The following is a 24,069-nucleotide window of genomic DNA, read 5'->3' as shown; positions in this document are numbered from 1 at the left end:
CTTTGTACAGTGTTATGTGGTGATTCTTTAAAATATAAAAGGATGCTTTTAAAGTATTTTCTGGTTTTTGGAAAAAAACTATATGAATAGGGTATGAATAAGAGTGCTTACATTTATATATATATAATACATAAGTACATATTTTTTAAGTTTTATTCCTCTGACTATACTCTAGTTCGAAGCCATGAAGTTTTATGTGCACTTGAAGAGTATGTCTATTGTTCTAAGAGAAGAGCAACACAAACCTGAGCTGTTAGATGTTGTAGTAGAGGAATTTAGCACTTTGATCGTACAAAGACCAGGAGCACAAGCAATTAAGTAAGTATTAATTTATTTTATACATAAGAAAAATTTCACTGTAAATTTGGAAGATAGATTACAATTTCACAGTATTTTCCAGAAAGTACTATGATTTAATGTATCCTTTTGTATTTTTAGAAACTTAGATTTTTTTCAATAATATATATTTTTTAAAATTATTAAAATAATACATAGTTGAAAGCTACATCATCAGGAAACATAGAAGGCCACTGAACTATAATACAAAAATCTCAGCAGTCACACAATATAAAAAGAAACAGCATTAACAGTTTGGTTTTTATCTGGCAATGTCTTTACCTTTGTTTTTAAAAATAGCTTTACTGAGATATAATTCACTATACAATTCATTTATTTAAAGTGTACAATTCACTGAGATATAATTCACTATATAATTCATTCATTTAAAGTGTACAATTCATTTATTTGTGACATTGTATAGTATACCAAATTTCATTGACATATTTATCACATTGTGCAACATTTACTATTAGCTAATTCCAGAACATTCTTAAGCCCTAGAAAGGAAACCAGACACCCGTTAGCTGTCACTCCTCATTCCCCTACTCCCTTGTGTCTGGCAGTAACCAATTTACTTTATTTCTAAGAATTTGTCTGTTTTGGGTATTTAATATGCATAGAATCATACAATATGTGGACTTTTCAGTCTGGCTTCCTTCACTTAGCATGGTATTTTCAAGGTTTGTCCATGGTATAGCATGAATTAGTTAGTGCATCATTCATTTTTATTGCCTAATATTCCATTGTGTGGATACACCACATTTTGTTTGACCATTTGTCAGGTAATGAATAATGGGTTGTTTTCACTTATTGGCTGTTATGCCTAAGACTTCTGTCAATATTCATGGACAATAGTTTGTGTGGGCAATAAATTTTAACTTATCTTGGGTATATACTAAGAATGAAATTGGTGTCTCACCTGACCAGGTGGTGGTACGGTGGATAGAGCATCGAACTGGGATGCAGAGGACCCAGGTTTGAAACCCTGAGGTCGCCAGCTTGAGGGTGGGCTCATCTAGTTTGAGCAAGACTCACTAGCTTGAGCCCAAGGTTGCTGGCTTTAGCAAGGGGTCACTTGGTCTGCTGAATCCCCCCAATCCCTGTCAAGGCATTTATAAGAAAGCAATCAGTGAACAACTAAGGTGCTGCAACGAAGAATAGATGCTTCTCATCTCTCTCCCTTCCTGTCTGTCTGTCTGTATCTGTCCCTCTCTGTCTCTTAATGTCTCTGTCACACACACACACAAAAATTGGTGTCTCATGTGGTAACTCTGTTTAACCTTTTGAGTAATTGCCAGATTTTTCTATTTTCCATTTCTACTGGTAGTGTATTAGGTTTCCAGTTTATCTGTAACATTTGCAATACTCATCTGTCCTTTTGAATATAGCTATCCTAATACATATGAACTGATATCTCACTGGGTGTGATTTGCATTTCCCTGAATGCTAATAAACTTGAGCATCTTTTCATGTGTTTAGTGTCTGTAGCTCTTACTAGTCTTCAGGTTTCAACAGGCCAGGCGCAGAATATTGTCCACTGTCTTCATAGTTGCTGCTGTGATGGGGAATAGGTTGATAGGCATTTAAACACATATGGCCAAGTGCTTTCTTTCTGAAATTTAGCTGTCTTTTCCTTCGCTTAGCACTTTCCTGGTTTCTCTAAGTTTTTTATTAAATTCCAGTCTTGCAAAAAAGTTGATACTGGCAGTTTTTGTTAGCTTAATAGTTTGGTTGTTTCAGGGGAAAGAATGATTCTTTGAGCCCCTTATTCTGCCATTTACAATACAAAACTCCATTAACTTTTTTTAGGCCATTTTTTTAGAGCAGTTTTAGGCATACAAAAAAATTGGGAGAGGGTTCAGATGTTTCCCATGTAGCTGCTGCCCCATACACATATGTGCTCTTCTCCATTATCAGTCTCTCTCACCAATTTAGTAGTTTGCTTTTTAGCCAAGAATGAACCTCTTTTACATATCATGATCACATGGAGTCCGTGGTTTACACTGTGACTCACTCTTGGTGGTGTACAGTGTATGGGTTCGGACAAGCATAAAATACCATCTATTCATTCTTATGGTGTCATGCAGAGCCTTTTCACTGCTCTAAAAATCCTGTTCTGGCCTGACTTGTGGTGGCACAGTGGATAAAGTGTCAACCTGGAACACTGAGGTCACCGGTTTGAAACCCTGCACTTGTCTGATCAAGGCACATATGGAAGTTGATGCTTACTGCTTCTCCCCCCTTTCTCTCTCTCTCCCTTTCTCTCTCACTCTCTCTCTCTAAAATGAATAAAAAAAATTTTAAAATCCTGTTCTGCCTATTTATTCCCTCACTCCCAACCAATGAGTTTTTAAAACAATTTATATTTAAAAAAATTTTATTGATTGATTTTTAGATAGAGGAAGGAGGGAGGGAGAGAAAGAGGGGAGAGAAACGGGAAGCATCATCTCGTAGTAATTGCTTCCTATATGTGCCTTGATCGGGCAAGCCCAGGGTTTCGAACTGGTGATCTCAGCATTCCAGGTTGATGCTTTATCCATCCACTGCGCCACCACAAGTCAGACCCAATGATCTTTTTAACTGTGTCCATAGTTTTGCTTTTTCCAGAAACTTGTATAGTTGAAATTATATGCTGTCTTCTCAGATTGGCTTTTTAAATTTTTTAATAAGTGTTTAAACTTTCTTTGTCTTTCATGTCTTTATAGCTCATTTGCTTTTAGCATGTACTAATTCCCATTGTCTGGATGTACTTGTTTATTTCTAAAGGACATCCTAGTTGCTGCCAAGTTTTGAAAATTATAAAGAAAGCTGCTATGAACATCCATATGCAGGTTTTTGTATAGACAAGTTTTCAACTTCTTTGGTTAAACACTAAGGAGTATGATTGCTGGATCATACAGTAATAGTATATTTAGTTTTGTAAGAAATTGCCAAAATGTCTTCCTAAGTATCTGTACTAGTTTGCATTCATCAGCAATGTATGAGAGTTTCTCTTGTTCCACATCCTTGCCATTTATTATTTGATGTTGGTCAATAGTCCAGATTTTTGGCCATTCTTATAGGTGTGCAGTGGTATCTCATTGTTTTAATTTGTAGTAATGATATATGACATAAAGCATCTTTATCTTTCCCCAAGTCATTTTGGCTCTGATAATAGCCCAATAGGTTAGGCTCTGGTTATTTTCTAGAGCAGGGGTCCCCAAAGTTTTTTACACAGGAGGCCAGTTCACTGTCCCTCAGACCATTGGAGGGCCAGACTATAAAAAAAAACTATGAAAAAATCCCTATGCACACTGCACATATCTTATTTTAAAGTAAAAAAACAAAACGGGAACAAATACAATATTTAAAATAAAGAACAAGTAAATTTAAATCAACAGACTGACCAGTATTTCAATGGGAACTATGGGCCTGCTTTTGGCTAATGAGATGGTGGTGCCCCTTACGGAAGTGCGGCGGGACCGGATAAATGGCCTCAGGGGGCCACATGTGGCCCACGGGCCATAGTTTGGGGACCCCTGTTCTAGAGGAAAGGCTTAATTAAGAAGAACAGATAACTCTGGCATTTATTTATTTATTTATTTATTTATTTATTTATTGACAGAGAGAGTCAGAGAGAGGGACAGACAGGAAGGGAGAGAGATGAGAAGCATCAATTCTTTGTTGCGGCACCTTAGTTGTTCGTTGATTGCTTTCTCATATTTGCCTTGACCAGGGGGCTACAGCAGACTGAGTGACCCTTTGCTCGAGCCAGCGACCTTGGGCTCAAGCTGCTGAGCCTTGCTCAAACCAGATGAGCCCGCGCTCTGCCAACCTTGGGGTCTCGAACCTGGGTTCTCTGCATCCCAGTCCGACATTCTATCCACTGCGCCACTGCCCGGTCAGGCTCTGGCATATATATATATATATATATTTATTTATTTATATTTCTCTGAAGCTGGAAACGGGGAGAGAGAGAGTCAGACAGACTCCTGCATGCGCCCCCCCCCCCGGCACGCCCTCCAGGGGGCGATGCTCTGCCCCTCTGGGGTGTCGCTCTGCCAGGACCAGAGCCACTCTAGCGCCTGGGGCAGAGGCCAAGGAGCCATCCCCAGCGCCCGGGCTATCCTTGCTCCAATGGAGCCCTGGCTGCGGGAGGGGAAGAGAGAGACAGAGAGGAAGGAGGAGGGGGGTGGAGAAGCAAATGGGAGCTTCTCCTATGTGCCCTGGCTGGGAATCGAACCTGGGTCCCCCGCACGCCAGGCCGATGCTCTACCGCTGAGCCAACCGGCCAGGGCCTCTGGCATATTTTTAAATGGTTTCTTTCTCCTCTCCTTGCCTGAAGCATGAGGGGATTTTTTTCTGCAATATTTATTATGGAAACTTGGTCAAATTTTGGAGATGTATCTCACAATACTGTGGATCCTCCCTCTGACTGGATCCGCCTGGAGTTCTCAACTCTCCTGAGTTCTCATCACTGAGCCTCCAGCAGTTCATCAACTATATATTATAGTTCTGGTTTGCCAGCTGGAGCACCGGTGTCAGTACTTTCCTTTTTTGAGTCTCTCCTCTGGTGAGCTGTGAATCCCTGTATTCACTTGTCTGTCTTTCCAGTGTTGGGGCAGCAGGTTGCTCTCTGTCTTGCTGCCCTCTTTTACATATCCAAGAAGAGTTGTTGACTTTTCAGTTTGTTCAGTGTTTTACTTGTTGTTAGTACCAAGTGGTGACTTCCAAGTTCCTTTCCTGGTGAACCAGAGACCCTTAACTTTTCATAGCTTTTTTTTATATAGAAATCAACATGTAAGTAGGGTTCTCAGTGAATTAGTCTATTTCAAGTAAGATCTAATAGTTATATGTTTTGTTTGATATGTGTGGACTGGAGTAGCAAGAATGCAAAGTAAAATTGTTTTCATTAATTTTTATGTTCATTGAAAAATACTTTAAAATTATATTGATTGCTAATATTTATTCTACCGTTTTTCGTGCAGATTTGAAACCAAAATAGATTCCTTTCATGTAACTGGCCTACCAGACAGTTCAACGAAACCCCGCCTCCTGTCTTCATTGGATAATGCTGCATCACTTTTCCAGATTACATTTGAGACAAATCCATTGGATGAAACTGTTGCTCAGCGGTGTATTATAGAAGCTGAACCTTTAGAAATGATATATGATGCAGTAAGCATTTTTTAAATTTCTAAGTTTTAATATATTTTAACTTGCTTTGTTTTTGTTGCCTAATTTTAATGATACTTATTTTGCCAGAGAACAGTGAATAGTATAGTGGAATTCTTCAGACCCCCAAAAGAGGTAAATCTAGCACAGCTCACTTCAGCGACTTTGACAAAACTTGAAGAATTTCGTGATAAGACAGCAACAGGTAAAAATGCCATATTAATTCTGGTGAATTAAATATTAAATTCTATACTTAACTATTAGGCATTTAAAGCTGATTTTAGTCATGTATTTTTTAAATTTCTGTCTAGACTAGATATAGTTTAATTGAAACTAATATTGTACTTTTATATTTAAATTCAGCTAAAACAATAATAATTTCTTACACTCAGGTCTAACCCATTAACCACTTTCAAGTTAATTACAAAAGTTTGTTAGAATTTTTCGAATTGGCCCTAGCTGGTGGCTCAGTGGATAGAGTGTCAACCCAATGTATGGACGTCCCGGATTTGATTCCCAGTCAGAACACACAGGAGAAGCGGCCATCTGCTTCTCCCTCTGCTGCTCTCCCTTCTCCCTCTCTTTCCCCCACAGCCAGTGGCTCAATTGTTTCAAGCATGGCCCGGGATGCTGAGATTGGCTTGGTTGGTCACAGCATAGTTAGCCTCAGGCGCTAAAAATAGCTTGGTACTCGTATCGGTAGGTGAATTCTGGTGAGGGTGCATACAGGAGTCTGTCTCACTATCTCCCATTCTCTCAAAAAAATTGTTTTTGAAATTCTGTTTATAGCAGAAGCTGGCCTTTGAATTCTTTTATAAAATAATAGGGCCTCTTGCAGTGGTCTTTTTGGTTTAATCATTGTCCTTTTACCATTCAGCTCTCTTGTGATCTTCCTAACCTTTACCTATTCTGAACAAAATGTTCAGTTAACGGCATGTGCTTTTGACTGCAGCATGAGGTTATACACGTCATATAAACTACATCACTTAATTTTTTTCAATCTAGCCATTCAGAAATTTGCATATTGTCATCTTTAGTTTCTTATAATTCGTGTTAAAAAAAAGTATGGTCCTCATTATAGTTCTTGTGTGGGTTTTATTATAATTGCTTATATAAACTAAGGTACCTTTTTGTTTGAATATCAGAGGCCTTAATCTTTATAAATTAACATTGTTTATTGATTCAAACTGATTCAGGGCTGCTTTCAGAATTTCATCTTTAAGAAGTAGTTCCCATCTCATAGGGTCATTATAATTTTTTTTTTTTTGGTATTTTTTTTTTATGAAGCTGGAAACGGGGAGAGACAGTCAGAAAGACTCCCGCATGCACCCGACCGGGATCCACCCGGCACGCCCACCAGGGGGCGATGCTCTGCCCCTCCGGGGCGTCGCTCTGTTGTGTCCAGAGCCACTCCAGCGCCTGGGGCAGAGGCCAAGGAGCCATCCCCAGCGCCCAGGCCATCTTTGCTCCAATGGAACCTTGGCTGCGGGAAGGGAAGAGAGACAGAGAGGAAGGAGAGGGGGAGGGATGGAGAAGCAGATGGGCGCTTCTCCAGTGTGCCCTGGCTGGGAATTGAACTCAGAACTTCTGCACGCCAGGCCAACGCTCTACCACTGAGCCAACCTGCCAGGGCCGGGTCATTATAATTTGATAACTGATAATAATTTTAGATTTAAAAGCCAGTGCTGGACTTGGGACCATAAAATAGATTAATTTGGCATACAAATTATATGAAAGTAAATGGATTAAATTTATTAGACTAAAACACCTCAAGTGAATGGAATGCATAAGGAATGGAGAATTCTAGTCTGTTGCCTTTTCTGGTTTACATATGATTTTATTGAAGATGATTTAACAATCCAGGTCACTTCTCCTGTGTGCCCTGGATTGTTAAATCATACTATGATATGTCAGTAATACTGTAAGGACTAAGAATCATTATTCAGTATGGTAGATGTAGCTGTGTTAAGTTCATGATTTAGAAAGAATTGTGTAGATTCTAATAGAGCAGTTATGAATAAATGTTTCATAAAACTTAATTTAATGGGGTGACATTAGTCAATCAGGGTACATAGTTTCAGAGAAAACATCTCCAGGTTATTTTGACATTTGATTATGTTGCATACCCCTCACCCAAAGTCATATAGTCTTCCGTCACCTTTTCTTTGTGCCCCTCCTCTCCCCCATCCCTTCTCTTTCCCTCCCCACCCCCGGTAACCACCACACAATTGTCCATGTCCCTGAGTCTCATTTTTATGTCCCACCTATGTATGGAATCATATAGTTCTTAGTTTTTTCTGATTTACTGATTCACTCAGTATAATGTTATCAAGGTCCATCCATGTTGTTGTAAATGAGCCAATGTCATCATTTTTTATGGCTGAGTAGCATTCCATAGTATATATGTACCACATCTTCTTTAATCATTTTTGAAGGGCTTTTTGGTTGTTCCCATGTCTTGGCCACTGTGAACAATGCTGCAATGAACATCGGGCTGCATGTGTCTTTACGTACAGTAAAACTTATTTTTTTAGATGTATTATCTTCTGAGTTTTACCCAAATTGATTTTGTGGGTTAAAAATATTTATTTGAGGACACGTTCTAATTTTGTATTCAGTTTTATTTAATTAGGAGTATACACATCATTGACTAACAAATATTTTTATTTTATATTGAAAATATTTTGCTCAAGTCATTTTAAAATGAATTTTGATTTCACATTATTTTAAGACTATGCTACCAATTCATACATTTAATAATTTTATATTTCTTGAGTAATTTGTGAAAAATATTAATTATGAATAAATTTTTTACAGGTCTGCTGTATATTATTGAAACACAGAAAGTTCTTGATCTCAAAATTAATTTGAAAGCTTCATATATTATTATCCCACAAGATGGAATTTTTAGCCCTACGTCAAATCTGCTTCTTTTGGATCTTGGTCATTTAAAGGTACATACTAATAATAAGGCATTTAGGGTATATCTTTGTCTAAAATGTATTTTGGTTTTTAGACTATTTGATTTGGTATATTGGGTTTTAGACTTATGGTAAATACTAGGATTTCAGGAATCTTCTTTTCTGGAGAATAAAGTGAAGTTTTATTTAATTAGTTTTACTACATTTCTAAAAAATCAGTTTTCCTGCATTTCTAAAAGCAAAATGAGCAGTTGAACTCTGCAGGTGAGGGGTGGGTCTAAGAATTACATTTATATGGAGAATTTGGGAGTAATGTGTACGAAGTTTTTTTCTTTTTCAATTTAACTTTATTACTGAAATAATTACATTATATGGAGTGTAAGGGAGTTTGGAAGTAAGCAAATATATCTTTGTCCTTCTAGTTTTTTGTGTATATAACATTAGATATTGATAATATTTCTATTAAATAATCCTAAATTGAGAGATGGTCATCTTGCATTTACATAAGTCAGTTCACTTTCTATCCAGTTATGTATATTTTTCTTCCTTAGTTTTGAGTAGAGAATATTTTTTTTTGTTTCCAGATCTGCACTGTTCATATGGTACTCACTGACTACACATGGTTAAATTGGTTAAAATAAAGTAAGATAAAAATCTAGTTCTTTAGTCATAGTAGCCACATTTAAGAGTTTAATAGTCATAAGCAGCTAGTGGCTACTGTATTAGACAGCACAGATGGAGAACAATTTCATCAGTGTAGAAAGTTCTGTTGGATAGCACTACTCTATATCATTAAATATGGAGGAATAGCTATAACAATTTAAAGATCCAAGAAAATGCATAATGTAGAATGATCTATCTGGCTGCCTAACAAATATGTGCCTTTCCTGGATATTGACATTCTCTTTTATTCTGTGTTGTATTCTTCAGTTGGTTATTATATAAATAACTGCTAGATTCAGTTATTTATACAGCTAATTGTTTTAATTTCATTATGGTTTTGATTCAAGGCAGTCTGGTAGTGTGGAAAGAACATAGGTTAGGAGTAAGGGTATCAAACTAGTTTTGTGATCTTAGGCAATTTGCTTAATCTTTTGCTTAAAATTTATTACCTTTCAAAGAGAGATAAGCAGTTTTGATTGTGTATATATGGGATATATAAAATAGAAGGGAAAGTTAAAAATATATTACAACATACTCACGAGTAAGTAAGATTTTTATATACTGCTGTGGCGTGATCTCCAGGATGTTTATGTGAAAAGCATTGTGTGATTAATACATCAGTGAAGGGAGAGATATAAATATAACTTGCTTGGGTTGCAAAAATGACAGAGTTGGGACTAAAATGCAGCTATTTTAATATTTAATCTTGGACTTTTAGTTCTTATTATAAAATTAAATACATGTCATCATGCCAAATAAATGTTTTATAGGCTATATTTTTCTCTTATTTTTAGTAAAAAAGGCTTCTTATCAGATTTGAAAATAATTTAGATGTATTATTCTCCAGAACTGGCTTGATTCCCTTCTTTTAATATAAATAATTAGGAAATACAATATGATATATAAAAATTCACTTTATATCTAACTTTTGTATCATACATGCCATGGATAGAGACATTTCTGATAGCCTTATATGTCAGTTTGTGAGTTTATCCTCTCTTATTAACTTTTAATATTATATTCTGAAAGACAAAAACCTTATTTTTTCATTTTGAAGTATTTTGCATAGTCTGAACTATTAATATTAACTTCAAGGTGACAAGTAAAATTCGTTCAGAATTACCAGATATGAAGCAAGGTGGGGCCAGGCTTGAAGAGATAATGCATAGAGCTTATGATTCCTTTGATGTTCAGCTAACGAGCGTACAGCTGCTGTACAGCAGAGTCGGTAAGTATACAATGCATTATTTAGTGTTCATTTGGTGAAGTGTTTCATTAGCTTTTTGACAGCTTTTTTGAAGACCTTCATTCTAAAGATGGTAAAACTTATATTTTTTAAAATTAGAAATAAATTGTAGATAGGAGCAACAACTCATCGAGGAGCGATTTTACCTCACAAGAAGCATTGTCAATGTCTGGAGACATTTTTGGTTGTAATACCTATACAGTGGGGGAGCACTACTAGTGTCTAGTGGGTGGAGGTCAGGGATGCTACTAAATGTACAATGTAGAGGAGCATCAACAAAGACTTACTTGGCCCAACTACCAGTAATGCCGTGATTGACAAATCCTGATCTGCAGCAGTGTTTTTCAACATTTGAACAAGGTTGGAAATCATTGACATATTTTTAAAAAGTTTGTATTAAACAATGAGATAACCAGAGGATACTGTTCAAGGACAGACACAACCGACCTAGAGGCTCTGACAGCCCCAGCCTCCACGACGAGGGGATCACAGTCTTAGGCATAACATTACCCTATTCACTTTGTTGTGCTAATCTGGTGTCTCTGATCCAGATCTAGTCCACAGAGCCAGAAATTCACTTGTCAGGAGCCACAAAAGGATAGTGAGAGAACCCTGAGTACTGTAGCCCTCTTTTCACTGTGTCATTGCTTTTGAATACCTGGAGTGTTAATGAACATTCACTAATTCAACAAAGGTGGATTGGTGACTTTTAGAGATCACTATGTATGTATATGGTCAAATTTTAATTCATTAAGCTACCTAATGAAAGGAGAAGCAATAGTGAACTCAAAAAGTAACGGTTATTAAAAGGTTTATATAGGACTAAACATTTTGATTTTATTTCTTTATATTTGCTTTAGGATAATGAAATTGGTATTTGTTTTTATTATATTGCATTAGTGTAGAATGAGCCCAGAAGTATAGTGGGTAGCACATGTAAATTGTTTATATTTTGCTATGTTTGATACATTTTGGTCACTAGTTTTTGAAGCCCATTAACTATACATAATATTTAAGATACTGAGATGTTTTCTGAAAATTTTTTTTAAATATATCACTATTGCCTAGAAATTATTGAAATTCTTTGGAATGTTTTTGATAAGCATTAATTAAATCCTTTTGGAGCAAGGTTTTTTGACAGTGGGTTACTTTATATAATTGTCATAGAGTCTTTTGATAAATTCTAAAGTACAGCCTTCTAAATATCTTACTTTTTCATCTGTAAATTGAGAAGTGAAGAATATATTTCTTTTATCTCAGTGCTTTTAAAAATTGTAATGAAATCCATTTTGCTACTTCCCTCCCAAGAATCTAATAGTTTGTTGGCTTGGTTTTTCTTGACTGAGGATTTTATCTGACTCCTGGAATTAATTAGATCAAGTGAGATAATGTGTGTAATGTATTCAGTGCATACTCTTTGGTGTTTTTTTTTAATGTGTGTTGTAAGGCCAGTGGCAGAGCCTTGTCTTGCGGGTTCTCATTGGATTTGGGCAGACGGTAAAGGAACAGTGGAACCAGAAAATGGTGGGCCGTTCCGTTTATTAACGTCTCATAATGGTGGACAATAAACAGGCAGGGAAAACCACTTCCCTCTCACTCAGGGCTCCCAAAGCCCCGACTCATTCTCCAGACTCTCCCGGACTCACAGGCCCCCACAAGCAAAACAACACTGCCCAGCCAAACAGGCTGGGCCCAAGTCAGGGCTCCCAAGCCCTTCAACACTCCCTTTCTCTCTCTCTCTCTGTCTCTTCTTCTCTCTCTCTCTCTCTCTCTCTCTTTTTCTCACCCCCTCCCGATCCCAGCATATGTGCCTATGAGTATATAGAATGTGCCTGTGTGGTATTTATGAGTGGTCGTATTTATGAGTGGGAGTATTTGCAAATGCATTTTTTACAAATTACAAAGTATCCTGATTTTTTTTCGCTTACCAGTAATATTTTGGGCACTTGAATTCATGATTTTTATTGGCTGTTTAATGTTCTAAGGCTACACTGTTAGTTACTTAGCCATCGCCTTACTGAACGGTTAGCCTTGTAAGACTGCAGTGAGTGTTGCCAGAGGGTCACATGTTAGCAGACCTGGATGTAAATTTGAGCTTTTATCACTCACTAGCCTTTTTGCTTAAGCAAGTTATAAATTCCTTTGTGTCTCAGTTTTCTAAAATGGGATTATTATACCTCATTTTGAGAAATAAATGACCATTTAAACATTACTGTTGTAGAACAGTGCCAATTATAGATCTTGAATAAATGGCAGCTTTTATTAATTAACACTGGAGAACTGTGCTCTCCCCTACCATATTGTCTTAGAGCCCTTTAATTAAAAAAAATTTTTTTCCCACTGATTTGAGAGAGAGGAAATGAGAGAAGGGGGTTGAGAGAAAGAAGCATTAACTCATTGCTTCTTTTCACTTAGTTCCATGTAGTTGTGTACTCATTGAGTGTTTCTCTTATGTGCCTGATGGGGGTCGAACCTGCTGCCTCTGGCACACTGAGGTGACGTTTTCTCCAGTGAGCCACCCAGCCAGGGTGAGCCATGTTGTTTTATTTGGGCAAGGTATCCAGTAGAAGTGACAGTGAGTGCACAGTAGATATGATTAAAACTATGTTGGTTTTAATAAGCATTTTTCCTATTAAAACATTGAGAGTCATGTGAAGCATCAGAAGGAAAATGTGAAATGGAAAAGAATCTACCTGCCAATTGGATGTACCTTGGCATGTAGTATTAAGATGATGTAGATGTGGGAAGATTTCCTGTATCATGCAGTGTGTGACTATGGACTATTAAAACTCATTTTAGATGTCTTTCAAATTATACTGTGTTAAACATACTGTTTTCTGTAATTAGGTGATAATTGGAAAGAAGCACGAAAACGCAATGTATCTCCGCAGCATATTTTAGTACCTCTGCACTTCAATGTGGAATTCTCTAAGGCCATGGTTTTCATGGATATAAGGATGCCTAAGTATGTATCATCTCTTTCAGGTGATAATAGATTTTCTTAGTAATTCTGTAGCTAAGGAAATACCATATTTCATTGATTCTTTGTGTGTGTGTGGTGAAGTATATGTAACATGAAATTTACCATTTTCAACTGTTTAATTCAGTGGTACTAAGTACATTCATATTGTGCAACCATCACCATTATTCATCTCTAGAACTTTGTCATTTTCCCAAACTGCAACTCTATACCCATTAAACATTAATGTCCTCTTCCTCTTTGTTTCTGCCACTCCAGCTTATGGTAATCACCAGTCTATGTTATATTGCTGTGAATTTGACTACTCTAGGTACAGTTGACTGTTGGACAACATGAGGTTGAACTATGTGATCCAATTATATGCAGTTTTTTTCAATAAATATACAATTGGTCCTCTGTATCTCTTGTTTTGTATGGCTGTGTTCCAATACTTTATTTACAAACCTAAGCAGTAGGCTGGATTAAAAAATGACCACAGTTTGCCAGCCTTTTGTTCCAGGGCATTACAGCCACACTTGATCAATTAAAGGGAAAAGACACCAGGAAAGCCATTTCAACTAATATTCTAATGATACTAAAAGTGACTGTAGGTGAGGATTAGAGAAGTATACTGAAAATAATCACAGGCAGAAACTATAATAATTTAGAAAGATGAAATCTGAGGTTTTAATAACAATTTTATAAGCTTCAAGCAGTATAAATATGCTATAAAATCCTGGAACTCAACACATTAGAATTTTTTTTAAGTTTGAGCTTAGAAAGTTTAAGGCTAATAAAAGGAAGTTCTCTATTATTTAGAAGGTTATATATTGATGCCCATCACCTTCAAGTTGTACAGGCATATTTACACACACAAAGTAGGGGATATTTTATAGCTTCATATTTCTTTTGAAATATCCCCTAATTTTGAGCAGTATATATAAATAAGACCACTGCATAGTGTGTTACTAAGTTAAACTAGTATGTATGGAATTAATTACAAATATTTAGTCTATTGGTAGTAGACAAAGGCTTATAATTTTCTCTAGAAATTCAGGTAGCCAATGTGTGAACTGAAAAAGTTTTAGGAAAAATGCAGGAATAAAAGTGCAGTGGATGAAAATTTACTTTCTTTTTGATATGTCTCTAGTATTATTTTTTAAAGATTTCATTTTAGAGCAGTTTTAGGGTTACAGAAAAATTGATAGGAAGATACAGAGATTTCACATAGACCTCCTGCATCCACTTACACATAGCTTTCCCCAATAACAATATCCCACACCAGAGTGGTATATTTGTTAAAGTTGATGAACCTACATTAACACATCATCATCACCCTAAGTCCATAGTTTATGTTGCAGTTTACTCTTGATGTTGTATATCCTATGGGTTTGGACAAATGCATAATGCCCTGTATTCATTTTTTGGTGTCATATAGAGTGTACACATGGAGTATCTTTTATGATCCACCTATTGATTTCTCCACCATCCCTGAGTCCTGGCAAGACTGACTTTTTTATTATGTCCATGGTTTTTCCATATTTTCAGGTAGTTGGAATCACACAATATGTAGCCTTTTCTGATTGGTGTCTTTCACTTAGTAATACACTTTTAAAGTTCTTTCATGCCTTTTCATGACTTCATAGGTCATTTTTTTTAGTTCTGATAATATTTTATTTTCTGATAAGGCTCATCTTATTTGCTTCCAAGTTTTGGCTATAAAGCTTATGTGGATAAGCTTTAGTCATATAAAATTATGAGTAAAGATGCTTTAAACGTTTGTGTGCCATTTTTTGTGGGGACATATATATGTTTCACCTCCTTTGGATAAATACCAAGGAGCTCAGTTGCTGGGTCGTATGGTTAAACTTGGTTTACTTTTGTGAGAAACCACCAAACTTCTTACAAAGTGGCTGCATCCTTTTGCATTTACAACAGCAGTAAATGAGTTCCTGCTGTTCCACACCATTGCCATTATGTGGTATTATCAGTATTCCAGATTTTGGTCATTCTATTAAGTGTGTTTCAGTATCTCGTTTTAATTTGTATTTCCCTGATTATACATGATAGGAATCAGCTTTTCATATGTTTATTTGTTATCTTTATATCTTTTTTGATGAGGTATCTGTTAAAATTTTTATCCCATTTCTCAATTGAATTGTCTTACAAAGTTTAAATAATTTTTTGTATATTTTTGAATAACAGTTCTTTATGAGATGTGTCTTTTTCAAATATTTTCTCACCATCTGTGGCTTGTTTTCTAATTTTCTTAACACTGTCTTTTGCAGAGTGGAAGTTTTCATTTTAATGAAGGAGGTCTAGCTTATCAGTTTTTTTTATTCTTTCATGAATTGTGCCTTTTTATCTAAAAAAAGTCATGGCCATACCTAACATCATCTAAGTTTTCTTGAATTGATCTTTTTGGAGTTCTATAGTTTTGCATTTTACATTTAAATCTATGATCATTTAGAATTTTTGTGATAGGTTAAGGTTTGTTGTTTAGATTAATTTTTCTTACATGTGAATATCCAGTTATTTCAGTATCATTTGTTGAAAAGAATGTCTTTGCTCCATTGTATTGCCTCCCTTTGTTTCTTTGTCTAAGATCAGTTGACTGTACTTATGGAGGTCTATTCCTGGGCTTTCTAGTCTGGCTGATTGATCTATTTGTTTATTCTGTCACCACTAATGGTATCTTACTGTAGCTTTATAGTAAGTCTTGAAGCCAGGGAGTGTTAATCCTCTAGTCTTGTTCTTGTACTTTAAAATTGTGTTGGCTATTGCGTGCTTTTGCCTCATCATATAAATTTTAGAATTACATTGTTAATATCCATTAACTAATTTGCTGCGGTTTTGTTTGTGATTGTATTCAATCTAAGATCAGTTTGTGAAGAATTGACATTTTGACAGTAATGAGTTCTCCTATTCTTAAAAAGGGAATATCTCTGTTTTTGTAGTTTTTTGATTTTATTCTTTAGAGTTTTGAAGGTTTTCTCATGTAGATTTTGCATATATTTTGTTAGAGTTATAGCTAAGTATTTTAAGGGGTGCTAATACATAGTATTGTGTTTTTAATTTCAGTTTTCACTTTTCCATTGCTGGCATATAGAAAAGTGTTTGTTGTATATTAACTTTCTATCCTGCAACCTTACAATAACAGTTTCTAGTTCCAGGAAGTTTTTTTTATTTTGTTTTTGTTTTTGTTTTGTTTTTGGTTTATTTTAATTCTTTGGGTTTTCTATGTAGATGATCATTTCATCAGCAAATAAAGACAGTTTTATGTTTTCTTTTCCAATCTGTATGACTTTTTTCTCTTTTCTTGACTTATTGTATTGGCTGGGACTTTTAGTATAATCTTGAAAAGGAGTGGTTAGAGGAATATCTTTGCTTTGTAGCCAATCTTTGTTGGAAAATTGTGAGTTCCTTCACCACTAAGAATAATGTTAGCTGTAGGTTTTTCAAGTTGAGAAAGTTCTTTTTTATTCTAGCTTACTGAGAGTTTTTTAAATTCATGACTGTATGTTAGATTTTGTTACATGCATCTATATGATCATGTGGTGATGGTATTTTTTTTAAGATCATATTTTTAGACATGGTTTTAGAGGTATAAACTCTTAGACAAGTTATTTCAGCTTCTCAGTCCTTAGTTAGGAACTATGTACATATGGGAACTTGTAAGAAACAGGGAACAAAAATAAACTGTCTACCTATTACATTATGGGGACTATTTAGCTAATGCATATCAAATGCCTTCCTTAACACCTATCATGTAATTAATACTTGATGAGTAGTAATTTTCAACTGTTCTTGGCATTTAATAGAGGGAGAAATAATATAATATTAGAAAATAAGCCTCTGAAAAATGAGATTATTTTATTTTATGAGACTGGTTAATCAGGTTAAATGTAAATTTGAGTGGAGATTAGGGATAATTTGTCCATGGACTGTGGGTAATTTTTAGTGCTAAAATCGCATTTGATTATTTTTGGATAATTTAAGGGGAACAGTCATCTTTTTAATTAATGTACTTCAATCAGAATGAAAATTGCTTTATAATGATTCCTATCTTTCGGAAACAGATTCAAGATTTTTGGAAAGTTACCACTGATTTCTTTACGAATCTCAGATAAAAAACTGCAAGGAATTTTGGAATTGATTGAGAGTATTCCCAAACCCACACCTGCAGCTGAAGTACATGCCCCTGTGAAACCGTTTCAGGTAATCTTCTTTACAAAATTAAAGCACATGTTACAAATTCACAAATAGTATTTTAACAACCACAGAAATTTTGAGGAAAAGATCTATTTTAAATAGACCTTTAAAAATTACATTTTAAAAGACTAAGTGGTGATGTAGTAAAACTACATACAGTAAAGAAAAGAATAAACTGATGTCTACCTTTCTTCATTCCAGCCTTCATTTCTTCTCCTCAGTGGTAACACTATTAACCACTCCATCTCCAGTTTTCTGAAAATGTTTATGACATACACTCATACACACACACAAACATATGTGCCTGTGTTTATGTACATGTATATATATATGTGTGTGTGTGTGTGTATATATATATGTGTATATATATATATATATTCCTATGTTCTTAACATTTACATAAGTGGGATTATACGTACTGTTCTGAATGTGTGTACTTTTACCATTGTTGTCTATGTTACACACCTTAGAGATAATTTTATGTTAGCATAGATCTACCTTGTTCTGTTTCATGGTGATATACATAGTATGCTGCTCACAAAAGTTAGAGGGTCAGGGACTGTGCAGATACTCCAGTACTTTCAGCCTTCTGTATAGTGCATTTTCACCAATGAAATAAAAGTTGGTTTTGCATCTCATTTGCATAACCATACAACTTTCTTTGACTTGTTGTTTGCTTTTCTGATGTTCTTATTTAATAAAAAAAATCAAATGCTTTTTTTATCTCTTCATATTCATTTTGAAATATTCCCTAGTTTTCTTGAGCAGTGTGTTAAATTACGTGAGTATACCATCCTTTACCTAACATAATTCCCTTTTGATTGGCACTCATTTTTATGAATGTTCATAGTTACAAAAATATGGCTTTCAACTTCCTTATACATATATTTGGGTATATTTTTATGCATTAGATGAATTTTTAAAGGTAAAATTGCTGAGTAAAAAACTATGTGAATTTCACAATTTAATGAACTTTGCCAAATTTCTAAATTGTGTACTAATTTATAGTCCCACCAATAGTAAATGAAAGGCTATTTCTCTGTTTTCATTCATCTTGAATATTAACAAATGTTAAAATTTACCCATTAAATAAAAAATGTTATTTTATGATGTTGATTTGCATTCTTTATGAATTATATGGAACCTATTTTCATAAATTTATTCAGTATTTTAATTTCTATTTTTGAAAACAGCACTCTATGTCTTTTGTTGGATTATGGTTTTACAGTTAAGGAAACTATTGTTGTTTTTATTTATAAGCACTTTTTCCCCCAGTTTGTTGTTTTTAATCTATTTAAAAATTATTTTTTGTTTTTGTTTGTTTTAGCAAGGTAGAGAGATAGACAGGGACAGACAGTAAGGGATAGAGATGAGAAGCATCAACTCAATAGTTGCAGTACCTTAATTATTCATTGGTTGCGTTCCCATATGTGCCTTGACGGGGGGTGGGGGGTGGCTCCAGCTGAGTCAGCGGCCCCTTGTTCAAGCCAATGACCTTAGGCTTCAAGCCAGCGACCATTGGTCATGTCTATGATTCCATGCTCATGCCTGCAACCCAGCCTGGGTTGGCTATACTTTTAAAATGTAAAAAAAAAATTTAATTGGCCTGACTAGGCACTGGCACAATGGATAGAGCATTGAACTGGGATGCAGAGGACCCAGGTTTGAAATCCTGAGGTCGCCAGCTTGAGGGTGGGCTCATCTGGTTTGAGCAAGACTCATCAGCTTGAGCCCAAGGTTGCTGGTTTGAGCAAGGGGTCATTTGGTCTGCTGTAGTCCCCCGGTCAAGGCACATAAGAGAAAGCAATCAGTGAACAACTAAGGTGCCGCAACGAAGAATTGATGCTTCTCATCTCTCTCCCTTCCTGTCTCTCTGTCCCTATCTGTCCCTCTCTCTGTCTTTGTCATAAAAATTTTTTTAATTGATTTTAATGAGAGAAGAAGGGTGAGAGGAAGAGGGATTTAGAGAGGGGGAGAGGGGGAGAGGGAGAAGGAGAAGGAGAAAGAGACAGAAACATAGATCTGTTCCTATATGTGCCCTGACTAGGGATCAATCCAGCAACCTCTGTACTTCTGGATGATGATCTAATCAACCAGCTCTTCAGTCTAGGCTGATACATTTTTTATTTTGCCATGCCAAACTTTTAATTTTTATTTAGTCAAAGTTATTAGATTTTACCTTCATGATTTCTGGGTGTTATATTATGTTTCTTACCTCTTACCAGCCGAATTTCAAAAAGAAAATAACCATTCCCATTTTTTTTGTTTTTAAAAAAATTATTTTTCTTTAACTTTTTTTCTTTTGAAATAATCTCAAACTTATGGAAATGTTGTAAAAATACTGTAAAGAAGTTTTTTCCTGATGCTGTTTGTTAATAAGTTGCTTATGTTGTACTATTACCCAGACACTTTAGTGTTTTACAATATTTTTTTGTATCTGTTGTTGAGATTTTTCTTTTTTAACACTCTTTTTAAGAGCAGAGATTTTAAATTTAAATGAAATTTAACTTATATAGTGTTTATATTTAATTAATTTATATAATGTTTATAAAACCATTCTGAAAAAAATTAAAGAAGACCTAAATAAGTGAAGTGGTATATATAATCAATGTTGGAAGATTGACTTTATTAAGATGGTAATTCTAACCAAACTCTATAGGTTCCTTTTTCTTCATTTATTTATTTTTGAGAGAGACAGACAGACAGACAGACAGGAAGGGAGAGAGTGAGGGAGGATAGTGATGAGAAACATCAATTCATAGTTGTGTCACTTTAGTTGTTCAATTATTGCTTCTCATACGTGCCTCGTTGAGGGGAGGGCAGCTCTAGCCGAGCCACTGACCCCTTGCTCAAGCCAGAGATCTTGGACTTGAAGCCAGCAACCTTTTGGCTCAAGCCAGTGACCTTGGGATGATGTCCATGATCCTATGCTCAAACTTAGGGAGCCAATCAAGCTGACAAGCCAGCACTGAAACCAGCAATCTCAGGGTTTTGAATTGGGGACCTCAGTGTCTCAGGTCAATGCTCTATCCACTGAACCACAACTGGAAAGTGACAGTAAATGTTTCTTGAAATCAAAATAACCAGGAGATGACGTCAGAGTAATGGTGGGGTAGGAAGCGATACCGATAAATCTCCCCCAAAACTCAACAAGATCTTCAACCAGAAACAGAAAAACCTATCCTTGGAGTCTCCAGATGTTTCGCAATACACCCGAAGGTATGGTCGAGCGAAAAATTGGCTAAATATATAACCAAACCCCGAAGGAAATAGGGAGTAAGAAATGCTCCGCCTTCCTCACTAACCTAAACAGGGCGGCTTTCACTGGGAACTGTGAATATAGAAACTGAGGCAGGCAAAGGGGGTGAATAGATCCAGGCCGCAGCACAAACAGCTGAACCAGGCTGTGGCACGGAGATCCAACCCGAGGAAAAACTGTTCCTGTGGCAACCCGGGCAATACAAGCTAACACTCGCGCCAAACCCAGACAAAGAAAGACAAGTGGGGCAGCCATTTTCCCCGATCCCCTGGTCGGCTCGCGCAGATAGTGGGCGAGAGATTCCTTCCCAAGCCCCGGGAGTGGGCGCCCGTGTTATCCCACAGAAAGGCAGAGTCAGAGGCCTTTGTGTGGGCCGAAAGCGGAATCTCCAGGCAGCCCCAGCGCCCTGGGAAAGCCGCGCACGGGATGGAGCGAGAACTAATTCCAACGGTGGAACTTTTCCGTGCTGGTGGGGGTTTCACTCAGAGGGAGACGCGGCCGGCCTGATATTCTGGTCTGCGCGCGCAGATAGCGAGCGAGATTCCTCCGAGTGCCTCGGCAGTGCGCGCCCGTGTTATCGCACAGAGGGGCAGAGTCAGGGGCCTTTGTGTGGGCCAAAAGCGGAATCTCGGGCCGCCCCAGCGCCTTGCAAAAGCCGCGCACGGGGACGGAGCGAGAGCCAATTCCAACGCTGGAACTTTTCCATGCGGTTGGGGGTTTCACTCAGAGTGTGAGACTGCGGCCTGATATCCTGGTCTGCGCATGCAGATAGTGAGCGAGAGTTTCCTCCAAGCGCCCCAGGAGTGGGCACCCACCCGTGTTACCGGACAGAGTGGCAGAGCCAGAGGTCTTTGAGTGGGCGGAAGCCCCGCCTGATTATGCTAGCAGCTCTGACTGACTGAGCCTTATCCAGAGCCCTGTGCTGAGTGGAAATAGAGTGGGGAGTTGCCAGCTCTTTGAGCCTCTTACTATCCAGGCAGAGGCAGCAGCAACCCCATAGCTGGATTATCAGGCTACTAATTGAGGAAGGAAAGGCTAGGAGAAAGGCTCCAGGAACACGGACTCTCTCACTCTCAGAGCCTATAAATGCTAATGAGCCTCGACTGCCAACGAGACTGAAGCACAATACATGACATCGCCATAGAGACTTATCAACTGCAAACCTCTACCTGAGCATGCCAAAGGGGCAGAACCTGGGGTACAGAGTCACTGACCAGGAAGAGGGAGAGAAGAGAAAAAGCAAGAAGATAACCTCTCAAAATCAGGAATAATCTGCAGACTTTATAACCTATCCCATTTTATTATATTTGTTCGTTTGTTTCTCTTATCTTCATTCTTGATACTTTTTTTCCTCCTCCAATTTGGCCGATTAACTCTCTGCCGGTCTTACTCTCTCCTCTCCTTGAACTACACTACCCATAAGTGTTACATCTCCCATTATCTTTTCTTTCCTCTTCCTTTCTCTCTATGAGGGTTGCACTCCAAAACCCTTAACTCACTCTCTCTCTCTCTCTCTCTCTCTCTCCTTTTTCTTTTTTCTTCTTTTAGTGGTTCCCTCTTTTTTTTTTCTCTCTCTCTCTCTTTCTTTTCTCCCTCTATATTTGTTTCTTCCTTTCTCCTTTACATCTCCTCTCATTCAAACCTCAATAACAAAAAATTATCTTATCTGGGACTCAAACTTATGTTTGTGGCATTTTGGGGGGTTTCTACTTCATCTTTTTAACTCACTAGCAGTGCTCCCATCCCTGGCTCTCCATTTTATCTAGTTCTTGTTCCATTAAATACAATAGTAATTTTTTAATTTGTACCCCCATTTTCCTGTTTCCCTCTTATTCCTCTCATCATAACTCTTAGTCAACTAACACCTAAAAGCAAATCATTTTATTCTTGACCCAAATTTTTTCCTTATTTGCTTTTTGTGGGTCCATACCCCCTTCTTTTTTCTTTCTTTTTTTTTTTTTTTTTTTTTGCCCCTTTATTACTTTTCCCCAATTTAGGCCCTCCATTACAGGCATTGTTTGTTATAATTCACAGTTCACCACAAGATTTTCTCAAGAAAGAGGGGAGAGGGGAGGAGAGGAAAAAAGGAGGGGGGAATAATTTCCTTTTTTTAAAATTTTTATTTTATTTTACTTTTCTTTATTTCATTATTTTTTTAAGAAAACCAACTCTTTTTGATTTTTTATTTTTTTAACTTTTTATTCTTTATTAAATCTCAATACTATCAACAAAACCACCCTCAGATGCCATTAAGGAAGAGAAAATCAAATATCATGGATACAAAAGAAAGAGAGATAACACAGCTAGATGAGGAAAAATCTATGAAGAAAAAATTTAATATATTGGAAACCTTGGAGCTAAATGACAGAGAATTCAAGATAGAAATCCTAAAAATCCTCTGAGATTTACAAGAAAACTCAGAAAGGCAATTTAGGGAGCTCAGAAAACAACTCAATGAACACAAAGAATATATTTCCAAGGAAATTGAAACTATAAAAACAAATCAAACAGAGATGAAAAACTCAATTCACGAGCTGAAAAACGAAGTAACAAGCTTAGCTAATAGAACAGGTCAGATAGAAGAGAGGATTAGTGAAATAGAAGACAAGCAACTTGAGGCACAACAGAGAGAAGAAGAAAGAGACTCAAAAATTAAAAAAAATAAGATAGCCCTATAAGAATTATCTGACTCCATCAAAAAGAATAACATAAGAATAATAGGTATATCAGAGGGAGAAGAGAGAGAAAATGGAATGGAGAACATACTCAAACAAATAATAGATGAGAACTTCCCAAGCCTGTGGAAAGAATTAAAGCCTCAAATTCAAGAAGCAAACAGAACTCAGAGTTTTCTTAACCCCAACAAACCTACTCCAAGGCATATCATAATGAAATTGGCACAAACCAATGGCAAAGAAAAAATTCTCAAGGCACCCAGGGAAAAGAAGAATACAACATATAAAGGAAGGCCCATTAGATTATCATCAGATTTCTCAGCAGAAACTCTACAAGCTAGAAGAGAGTGGACCCCAATATTTAAAGTCCTGAAAGAGAGGAACTTTCAGTCACGAATACTATACCCATCAAAGCTATCCTTCAAATATGAAGGAGAAATAAAAACATTCACAGATACAGAAAAGATGAGGGAATTTATCATCAGAAAACCCCCACTCTAGGAATTACTAAAGGGGGTTCTCCAATCAGATACAAAGAACAAAAAAAACCCAACAAAACCACAAGTAAAAGCTCCAAGAAGAACACAATAAAACCAAATTTAAACCGTGACAACAACAAAAAGAAAGGGGGGGGGGAGAGG

The 24,069-nt window shown here is 36.6% G+C and overlaps 1 protein-coding gene across 5 annotated transcripts in view; it reads left to right on the top strand.

Annotated features, from left to right (window-relative positions):
• Positions 1–24,069, top strand: part of VPS13A (vacuolar protein sorting 13 homolog A) — a 244,743-nt gene that overhangs the window by 66,064 nt on the left and 154,610 nt on the right. For all 5 annotated transcript variants that reach the window (XM_066367951.1, XM_066367950.1, XM_066367953.1 and 2 more), the window contains exons 17-23: positions 176–318; positions 5,307–5,496; positions 5,584–5,698; positions 8,311–8,447; positions 10,173–10,305; positions 13,171–13,288; positions 17,362–17,500. In XM_066367951.1, the coding sequence (XP_066224048.1) occupies positions 176–318; positions 5,307–5,496; positions 5,584–5,698; positions 8,311–8,447; positions 10,173–10,305; positions 13,171–13,288; positions 17,362–17,500 (975 nt within the window). The remainder of the gene's footprint in view (positions 1–175; positions 319–5,306; positions 5,497–5,583; positions 5,699–8,310; positions 8,448–10,172; positions 10,306–13,170; positions 13,289–17,361; positions 17,501–24,069) is intronic.

Source organism: Saccopteryx leptura, chromosome 2, assembly GCF_036850995.1.
Source record: "Saccopteryx leptura isolate mSacLep1 chromosome 2, mSacLep1_pri_phased_curated, whole genome shotgun sequence".
In the NCBI taxonomy this organism is placed as follows: domain Eukaryota; kingdom Metazoa; phylum Chordata; class Mammalia; order Chiroptera; family Emballonuridae; genus Saccopteryx; species Saccopteryx leptura.
Note: the sequence above shows the minus strand (reverse complement) of the source record. Positions and strands in the feature narration are given on the sequence as shown.